The sequence below is a fragment of the Plectropomus leopardus genome, chromosome 20, assembly GCF_008729295.1.
Source record: "Plectropomus leopardus isolate mb chromosome 20, YSFRI_Pleo_2.0, whole genome shotgun sequence".
NCBI lineage: Eukaryota > Metazoa > Chordata > Actinopteri > Perciformes > Serranidae > Plectropomus > Plectropomus leopardus.
In genome coordinates, this window is record NC_056482.1 from 15,093,807 (window position 1) to 15,103,855 (window position 10,049).

The window sequence follows — 10,049 nt, forward strand, 5'->3', positions numbered from 1 at the left end:
CGGATACAGAGACGTTTATTGATCGTTTAGCAGCTGTTTACAAATCCTGCATGTGCATGTGGAGCCCACCGGCGAGCTGCAGCTGTGCAGACTAACACCTGTTTGATACTGTTGATCTATAGAAGTCACCGTACGCACGCGGTAGCAGCTCGTTTGTAAGATGTCTCGTGCGGGTTTGAGCTGCCCGGGCTGCGGCTCCTCCAACGTTGTGGACGATGATCTGTACTGTCAGGCCCAGATGGTGTGTGCGGACTGCGGCTCGGTGGTGTCTGAGGGAGTCCTGGCCGCGGAGGAGTTCGTTGGATGTTCAGGTATGAACAGTGGTGATCCGCAGGGCTCATAAGTGTAACCTGCAAAAGATTTTCGTGACATAATGCTTTAACTCTTCATATGCACGAGACAACTCTTAAGAGGGTCATTTTCAATATGACTTATTATATTTTGATTTCATGTATGTTGTCTGCTATCTCACACACTCTATACTGTCACTACTGTCACTGTATGTTTTGTTTATTTGGTGGAATATTAGGCCTCGTGCAAGAAACGATATAGAAATAAAATTTCTCTTATCTTTGTTCATACTTTTAAATTTATTTTTTTTTTTATTTATTCATTTTTTTAGGTTCACCAATGTTATCTTATTGTTGCTCTAGGAGAATATTATACGTCTCGTGTTCACAGGCCACAATTTGATGTCCTGTGCAAATAAAAAATAAGTTATATTCGAGGAACACTTAAAAAAAAGTATAAATATAATTCTATCAAATTTAGACAATGTTTTTGAATAATAATGATTGGATTTTCTGGGCTACCACTATACTTGGTGCATTGATCCCAGTTACTGAAATTTCAGGTACTGTGCGTCCCTCTGCTGACCAAAGCTGGATTGTAACAGTTACTCAGATACTGCACTTTAGCACAAATCTGAGGAACTTTTACATTACTTAAGTATTTTAATCTTATGCCACTTTCTACTTCTACTGCACTGCATTTCAGAGGGACATATTGTACTTTTCACTCCTACAATTATTTGAAAACTACTTTACAAATTAAAAATTTTGCACACAAATCATATGAAAGTATATGTGTTGCTGAAATGATTAGCTGATCAATATTAAACAGCCATTATTTTATAATAATGTAAGTCATTTTTCATGCAAAAAGGTGTAAATACATTCTATTAGTCTAGATAATTAAAATAATTAAAAGCAAAAATTTTTGTGCATGAAAAATGATATATTCTCATTTACCTCTATAGGTAAATTAAGATTAAGATTAAGCTACTCTGGGCACTTAGTGATAATTTGGTTTAAAACACTTTTATTTAGAAATATGCTGCACCAGTTTGTACAGAAATTGTAGAACTGTGCCAAAAGTGTTTTTGCATTCTTGAACAGCATGGTGATGGGTGCATATGTGCTGGTGTCTTTGCTAATACTAACCCTCTGACATTTCTTCTACAGTTACCATTAGATTTTGTCTTTGACTTTGCTCTGTGTGCTTTTTACAGAAGTCAGCTACAGCCGAACCACTGCTGTGACCAAAAAGCCCTGTATGAACCTGAAAAAAGGTGAGATCTTCTCTCCAGCGGGGACCTTTTGCTTGTTAGAGATATTGTTATATAGTAGCTCTTCCCACTGCTCTAACATGCTCACATCACTCTGTTACACCTCTACAGGTCTGCAGCGCGTGAAAGCCATATGTCAGATTCTCAGGGTGAAGAGTGAGATCGAGAATCTCTCACAGAGCCACTATCAGCAGGCCTATCAGCACCAACATTTCATCAAAGTCAGCCTACAGAAGAAAGAAATTCTTGGTGGTTGCTGCGTGATTGCAAGCTGCAGACAGTTCAATTGGCCCATAACCATGGGAACCATCAGCTACCTGCTGGATGCCGACCCGATGGTGGTGGGAGGGGTTTACCAAGAGATGGTCAAGATTCTCAACATTGAGGTTCCGATCACGAACTTCACAGATGTTCTGGAGGCCCACAGTCAGGAGTAAGTGAAGGACAGTGGTCTGAATGGTCAGTTAGAGGGAAACACCTGAAAAACTTCATCAGCAACATGATAGTTAAACAGGCCGTTCAAAAACATATATGTATATATACTTTTTTTTTTGCATTGTAGAATAGCAAGACATAAACAGCAGCTACATCTGGATAATTTATACGTCAGCATTCATTTTCGTCATCCCCTGTTAAACACAGAGAATTAATTTTATTGAGGACTGACTTTTTATGGCCCAGGTCTACTATAAATTAGGGGTGTGTGATATGTCAGTTATACGCGAGTACTGTATTTTTTTAATTAAACAGTACTTTATTTAACCTTGTGATAATAATACTTTTCTAAAACTTAACAATACTTTAACCTAATTATAATATTACTTCATTTTGCTTTTTATAGCATTTTTTGTTTTACTTTGTTATTACAGTAATTTATTGAACTTTATTGTAACAGTGACTTATTTAATAGTTTAGTATTTTTGTAGCCTGTTGTACTTTAGAGGAGATTTCAAAAACACATAACTTGTGTATTATCTGGAAAAAACAGAACGGGTGTAACACAGGCTGCTTTGCTGGAAAATCCCATCCATCATCTGATGTATGTGGATGACCTGGTCATTTTTAGTCTATATGGTGCTGGGTTTCGCCAATTACTGAAGGTATGTTCACAGTATGGCCAAGATAATGATATTATATTTAGTCCCGAAATGTCATGAAAGTTTGAATCAGAGAGGACAGGAAATCTGTTTTTCCAGAGTTTAATTTGTGTGATGTTCCTCTTATGTCATGTAAGGACATAAAATACCTTGGTCATTTTCTTACTGATGATTTGAGTGATGACAGAGATATTTATCGACAGTGCTGTGAACTCTATGCTCAGGCTAATATGTTGATTCGTAAGTTTAGTATGTGTTCTAATTATGGGAAATTTTCATTATTCAGAGCCTTCTGTACACCCATGTATACAGCTCACCTGTGGTGTAACTAATATGTTAATATATATATATATTTACCAATGTTTACATATGGGATGATTTTTATTTGGTTAGTTTTTTAAAAACAGCACCATTTGTGGTCTAAATCATGCATAAGAAATGCTTAAGATTATGCATATCATAATTTTTGAAGATCAGGACCCCGGGAAGCTTAGCTGCTTTTTTGGTTGCAGCTAATGACGAGGTCTACGCTTACTAATAACTATTTTTTTTCTTTTTGTCAGGTACAAAATTAGCTCACTTCATGTTCCTGAAGAATTGGCTGAGAACTCCACGGACTTGGCCAAATGTGCCATGGGCCTGGTGGAGCTGGCAGCAGATTCCTGGATTGTAACTGGCCGTACACCCGTCCCCATCATGATGGCGGCAATCTATTTGTCTTGGCAGTCCTTGAAACCCAACAAGCACCGTCTGAAAGTCTCCCTGGAAAAATTCTGTCAGATTGCCAAAGTGAAAAAGCAAAAGCCTGCTACGAAGAGAATAACCGAGATGAAGGAGGTGCTGTGTAAGCTGGGTAAGGAGATTCCCTGGGTCAGGGAAGCTGTGACACCAGATAATGTCGTTCAGCTGGTGGAGGACATTCTCAAGCACCGGCCTGCCCTGCTAAGGAGGGCTCTGAGAGCCCATGAGGACGCTCTGCTGGCTGAGAGTCAGGCCAGCTGCGGAGACTCTCTAACTGAAGAGACGGCTCCCGCCCAAGTTTCAAACGCATCCTCCGTGGAACATCTTGAACTGAATGCTGAAAGAGCCCAGCAACCAGGAGATGGAGATGAAAATCTATGCACAGGGCCCGAAATGCACATTGACACTCAGGGGGGCAAAGATTCAGTAACAAACTGGGGGAAGAGAGTGCTGTTTGCACCCCCATGTGTGATCCATGCAAAGAGAAGGAGGGCGGAGCAGCCTGAGGTCAAGGATGTAACCGGTGATGAGGAAATCTCTGACAGTGAAATCGACTCATACATCCGCACTCCTCGGGAAGCTCGAGACTTTGCTCTGATGCAGAAGATATCTGAGATTGAGAAATCATAACTCATTAAGACTGAACTATACCAATAAGGATGCAGATATTTTACTTTCCAGACTTGGTTGATGACGAGAGTACAAGTTTTTATTTATTTTTTGCTGCTTATACTTGATTCACTCTCAAATAAAAATATGTTGAAGTGGTTTAAAAAATAGATGGATTTGGAAACACCACATAATGTTCAGTTAATGCAGAGTGAAGACCTCGTAGACCTTGTTTAGAATATGATGAAATTTTTTATTTTACACATTTTGACCAAATAACAGTTTTTTTAACTGACAAGCATTTACCTCAGATAGTGTTTCTAAACTTAAAAATATCAAAACACCAACATCACACAACTAGCCAAATAGTTTCCATTGAGATCCACATTTTGTTAATAAATTAAATAAAGGTATATATTTTTAATGTTTCATGTATTCATTCAAAACTGACGATCAGCTGTTTCAGTAAAGTTCTTGAAGCGTTTTTGGAGAAATAGAAATTACCTTGGGGCTTTAACATGAAGTGAAGGGACCCTTACAAGGTTCTCAAATTTACTGCAGGGGGGTTCCAAAATTATAATAATATTTTTTCTAGAAAGTTGAATCTCAGTAAAAAAGTTTAGTGTATACTAAAACTTCATGTAAAAAGTCATGGCATTGTATTTGTTATGAAAAGAACTGTTGGAATATAATCTGCAAAAAAGATGTCATGAAAAAGTGGCAGCATAGTATGTGAAAAAAATGTTGCAAAATAAGGTTATGGCATGATGTGTGATAAACTATGATAGTAAACTTTATGACAAAACTGTAAGAAAAGAACAGTTATTGTAAGTTATGTTAAAAACAGTTGGAAAAAAGTCTTAGAAAGTATGTGAGTATAGTATTTCTTATTTCTTATTATATGTAAAGAAAAAAAAACAAAAAGTCATTGTATAGTATGACAAAAAAATTAGTTGAGTCAAGGTACAATATGTTGGAAAATTGGGGAAAACTGTACTATTTAATGTCGAAGAAAAACAAGTCGCAGTATACCATGCTGTAAAACTGAAAATAGTTTTGTGACAGTAAATTGTCAAAAATATTACAAAATACTCATTGTATACCATGTTCTCCAAAATAGCATCAAAAAGTCATAGTTTCTCACATAGTAGTGATCTCATCCCAGCCACGTGAGGTGTCAGAAGATGATCCAGCTGTTCATGGAGAGAGATGGAAGAAACAATCTCAAGTTGAGTTGTGCAACGTTTAAACTAACCGAGGCCAGCCACCGGAACCAAACGAGCGTAACCGAGCTGCCCGTCCAGTGTCCTCACAAAGGCCAAACTGCAACCCTCCAGAGCGAACCGTTTCCCTGGCATTGAGACTTCTGAGGAAGGTGAAACGATCTTTCCTGTGCTGTTATGGGGCTGATGCTCTTAAATGACAGGGAAACATAGGTAGTGTTAGACCGAGGTTAGGATCTCCCATTAATACAATTATGGGTTATTCTCTAATCAGGCCTCTTCTTCATCTTTTCCCTCAATGTTTCATGGGATAGGTTGCCTCGCTGCTGTTGATTGATGCTTGACATTGACTTTTCTTTAATCTTAACTTTTCATCTGCTTGATCATCTTGCACTATTTCAGTGTGTAGTGACTAGTTTTAAGAAACTCTCATTTTTAATGCAAGCTTATTGTTCCTGATAGATGAAGTTGAGTCCCATTACTCCACTTCATCTTTATACCAATTCATGTTTCTGAGTCAGAATTTTGCATTATGAGTATTTATGTATAATTACGTATTTTGGTATTCATTTGTTAATTAATTTAATAATTTGAATAAATTGCTAATTAATTAACAAATCCCCTATTTAAATCGCTACACCATACTATAGCATGGCATTTTCTGTCATTTTTTATCGACTTGCTATATCATGTTGTTTTTGGCCCTTGTTGCAACATTCTATGCTATGGCGTGTCTCGGCATGCTATTTTATGCTGTTTTCAGCTGTTTTTGGGACATGTCATATTTGACATTTATTGCAATACTATAGTATAGCCTTTCTGGTTGGTTTTTCTCCATACTATAATATGGTATTTTCAGTCATTTGTTCAACGTGCTGTATTATGGTGTTTTTGGCCCTTTTTGCAACATTCTATGCTATGGCGTGTCTTGGGACGCTGTTTTACGTTTTCACTCACCAGATTCTCAGAAGAATGAAAAGGTGAACACCCAGGGATGGTAGAAAAAGGTTAAAACTGCTCGAGGCAGGCTTTATTCAAAGATAAAAATGTCAAAAGCGTAAATCAAAAGCAACTGTTACCTCACTCCTTTTCACGAGAGTTACATATACCATCTAACACAATGTGTAAACAAGATAAGGTTAAAGCACAAAAAGCACACAGAGTGATCTGTTGTTCCTCTTTATCTGGAGGTCTGTCGCATCATCACTCTCTCCACTAGAAACTTCATCCTCCTGCTTGGGGTGTCATGTTTGGTTAGAAGACTCATCCTCCTCCTGCTGGAGAGTTTCAGCCCCTCCGCGTGTGGTTTTACTGTCACTGATCACTCAAACGGCTGCTGCTGCTGATTCAGGAACATGTTAAACATGACCAATTTTATTAGCCTATGTATTTGGCATCACACTGCAAAGCCTTAATGGTAGATATGGTTGTTACATCTTTAAAAGTTTTAGCTTCAGAGGAAAATGACCACAGAAATAAACAAGTTTACCAGTTGTACTTATCTCTGTATTTCAAAAAAAATGCAGCTGTCAACCCACAAAATCACAAAGTCATGGTTATTCTGTCTGTATTGATGAAATTGGCAGATTGCCATAATGTTTACTGGGCACATTCATGCTTCCTAGTGGATAGTTAATTTCCAGTTTGGAATCTTTTACACAAGTTATATAATGGCTAGGTGTCAATAAAAGTTATGGATATTCATGGTCCACAGAGGATAAACACCAACTGGCACTCCTTCAACTGCTGTCATCAGGGTCAAAGTTTCTAGTTTTCAATTTCATATGTGAAACTCTAACGGGCAGATTAAAAAGTAACTCACTGAAACCTAACACCCTCATTCTTCCAAATAGATTGACCTCTCCTCAGAGCCAAAAGATCGACCAACATAAAAAAAGGCTGATATCCATGAAAGTTCCAGAGGATTTTACTGGTGGTCAGAGGTAACTCCATTAGTCTGAAACGCCAATGTTTCTGCTTTTACTCATAACAAATCAGCAAGTTACACTGAAACAATGGCAAACACTTGTCTTCACTGTGTAATTACAAGACCACACTGGCAGCACAGTGATTAGCAGGCACTCCAACACGATGATGGCACTTGAACATCTTCCGCAACTCAGTGCGGAAGCGGCCGTGTAGCCAAGCATAGAGGAAGGGGTTACAACAGGATGAGCTCATGGCACACAGGTGGCACAGCAGTTGGATGAGTAAAAAGTAGCGCTTGTTAATGAGGTGAATGTCTATGTCTCGCAGCACATTAAACACATGAATAGGAAGCCAACACACCACAAAGGCTGTCACCAAGAGTGCAACCAAGCGAAAGATCTTTCTCTTGCGAGCTTGTTGAGCACCTGTCTGGCCTTTTGTCCTGTGGCCTGGTGCAACACACTTCCTCAGTTTAACAGTAATACAGAGATAAGAGACAAAGACGGCTGACAATGGCAGGACATAAGTGACCAGCAGGGTGCTGTATGCATAAGCTCGTCTTTCTTTCTCTTTACCCAACCAGAATTCCTCACAGATGGTGAAGCCTTCTTCTTTGAACTCTACGTGGTAGGTGTGGGCGACTGCTGGAGCTACCAGCCCGCAGGACAGAAGCCAGATACCCGTAAGGACAGAGGCACAGGTGGCCACAGAGGTACGCTTCTTCAGGGGATGAACTGTTGCATAATATCTGCAAAAAAAGAAAGAGTAAAGGGTGCATAGTGTTTTTCATTCATGCATGCCTAAAAATGATCCAATGAATTGTTGCATGATTTATCAAAAAAATGGATTAAAGTTTAACCCTCTTTGTTACATAATGTATTAAAGCTGAATCAAAATGACTCATATTTAAGCCATTACTTTATTAAGCATGAGGAGTGAAAAGTGTTATAATTAAAAGTAAGTAACCTGCAAATCACCATAATTTTTAAGTGAGTATGAATGAAACATTATGACATAATGATTAAATATCCTGGATGTCTTATTTCTGGCTTGTCATTCTACTCAAACTGAGAATAATGTGTTAAATTATGGAGAGCTGAAATTCAATTCATCTTTATAGTATGGTTGCTTGAGGTTTAAATCTATTTTTTCAGAAATTCTTGGCTAAAAGGTCAATAAAATCATGTTACACAAATCAACAGAGACTATATACTTTGATGATCAAAATGATCCTCAAAATAAATTCCAAATGTCACTTGTGATCTGTGTGAGATTATTCCTGCTGTGTAGATCCACCCACCTGTCCACAGCAATCGCTGTGAGCGTGAAGACTGAGACGTAAACTGTGACTGGTTGGATGAGGAACACCAGATAGCACATCGAGCGGCCAAAAACCCAACCGTGTGGGTTGAAGGCGTAGGCCAGAGTGAAGGGGACGCAGGTCACGCACATGAGCATGTCAGAGAAGGCCAGGTTTCCAATGAAGAAGTTGGTGACATTGTGCATCTTGCGGGTTCGGCAGATGATGTAGAGGAGCAGGTAATTCCCAAAGACACCAACCACCACAACAAGCACATAGCAGGGGATGATGAGAGGCTTGTAGGTCTGCAGGAGAGCCACATCTGCAAACTGGGAGCTGTGGTTAGTGGAGCTGTTCTGCACCGCAACCTCATAAACCTGTCCATCTGTCTGCTGTCCTGACACCGACGGCTGTGTGCTCCCAGTCGAACCACTGTGATTGCCCTCCATGGCAGCAAAGCCTAAATTTGCCAGTATTTACACTGTTCAAAACACAATAAAACCACTGTTATTACAGAACATTACGAACTTTTCCAAAGGTCCTATGAATGTATTTATTCTGAACAATGCATGCAAACTATAAATGCAACTTCAACAACAACAATCTATGTATGACATTTACAAAAGGAAAGGCAATTATTGCATAACGATGCTTTTTTCCGATACACGTCGTCAGAGTAAAAGATGAAGTGCATGTTATTAGAGGATGTATAATTATGAAGGCATTTGAATGTGAATATCTAAGATGGGTGGCACAACATTGTGCGTCTTCCACATGTGCAAATGGAAAATGTCAAATCACAGGGTTGAGTCTGTATATAAAGGGCATACAGTGCTGTTTTAGTCTTATTACAGAGCAGCTGACTATTTTTAGCACTTTGCAGCATCAGTGGAGTATTTATTAATTACATTTTATGGAAGTTGACTTAAAATGTTGCATTTGAGGAGCTCTATATGATCTTCAGCGCATTAATATAGCAATAAACAACCATTAGCTATTTAAAGATGTGGTGTTAAGGTGTCCTGAGCAGAGAATCAAGTCATGTTATTGTGTGTAATGTGATATGGGCTTCTCTGTTCTTTGCTGAGGTAGAAGGTCTGGCAGGGCATGCATGTTAGTGCATATAAGTCCCTGCAAGTCCCACTTTGCATTGTGCTCGTATGACAGTTAAATACTGATATTGGGATAGCGTCACAGAAGCATAGTGCTAGTTAGTTGCATTTTGTAATACTGGTATTCTCTGTCCACACTGGATCCGTGCATATTCACTGCTATTACATCATGTAAACAAATCCTGTAAATGATAGGGCTTTGTTTAATTTGTAAAAAAGCCATTTTGTAATATGAATGAAAAGATGAGGAATTTGCCCTTTAATGTCTTTGGGATTCTATTTTTTTATTTATCTGATGTATGTGCATATTTCCATTGACTGTGGAAAAACAATGCAGAACAATGTTACATTTTTTACGGTGTTTTAGCTGCATGCAAATTTTGAGATATGAGCACCTAATTGAGTCAAATGCTTGTATATTGTGTCACATGTACTGCCTGTTGGTGAATCAGATATTGAAATTACAGTACA

The 10,049-nt window shown here is 38.6% G+C and overlaps 2 protein-coding genes across 2 annotated transcripts; one reads left to right on the forward strand and one right to left on the reverse strand.

Annotated features, from left to right (window-relative positions):
* On the forward strand, positions 1–4,061 carry brf2 (BRF2 RNA polymerase III transcription initiation factor subunit). Its single transcript, XM_042509596.1, has 4 exons — positions 1–311; positions 1,511–1,570; positions 1,679–2,000; positions 3,228–4,061. The coding sequence occupies exons 1-4, from the start codon at positions 161–163 to the stop codon at positions 4,033–4,035; spliced, it is 1,341 nt and encodes a 446-aa protein (XP_042365530.1). The 5' UTR covers positions 1–160; the 3' UTR covers positions 4,036–4,061.
* Positions 4,062–7,280: 3,219 nt separating this feature from the next.
* On the reverse strand, positions 7,281–8,915 carry LOC121960319 (prolactin-releasing peptide receptor-like). Its single transcript, XM_042509994.1, has 2 exons — positions 8,467–8,915; positions 7,281–7,914 (listed from the first exon to the last, which is right to left on the reverse strand). Exons 1-2 carry the CDS (start codon positions 8,913–8,915, stop codon positions 7,281–7,283), a joined length of 1,083 nt encoding a protein of 360 aa, XP_042365928.1.
* Positions 8,916–10,049: the final 1,134 nt, after the last annotated feature.

Coding starts and splice junctions, on each gene's coding strand:
- brf2 (XM_042509596.1), top strand. CDS start 161: ATGTCTCGTGCGGGTTTGAGCTGCCCGGGCTGCGGCTCCTCCAACGTT. Junction 1,571..1,678: donor CTGTATGAACCTGAAAAAAG/GTGAGATCTTCT, acceptor ACACCTCTACAG/GTCTGCAGCGCGTGAAAGCC. Junction 2,001..3,227: donor CTGGAGGCCCACAGTCAGGA/GTAAGTGAAGGA, acceptor TCTTTTTGTCAG/GTACAAAATTAGCTCACTTC.
- LOC121960319 (XM_042509994.1), bottom strand. CDS start 8,915: ATGGAGGGCAATCACAGTGGTTCGACTGGGAGCACACAGCCGTCGGTG. Junction 7,915..8,466: donor ACAGCGATTGCTGTGGACAG/GTGGGTGGATCT, acceptor CTTTTTTTGCAG/ATATTATGCAACAGTTCATC.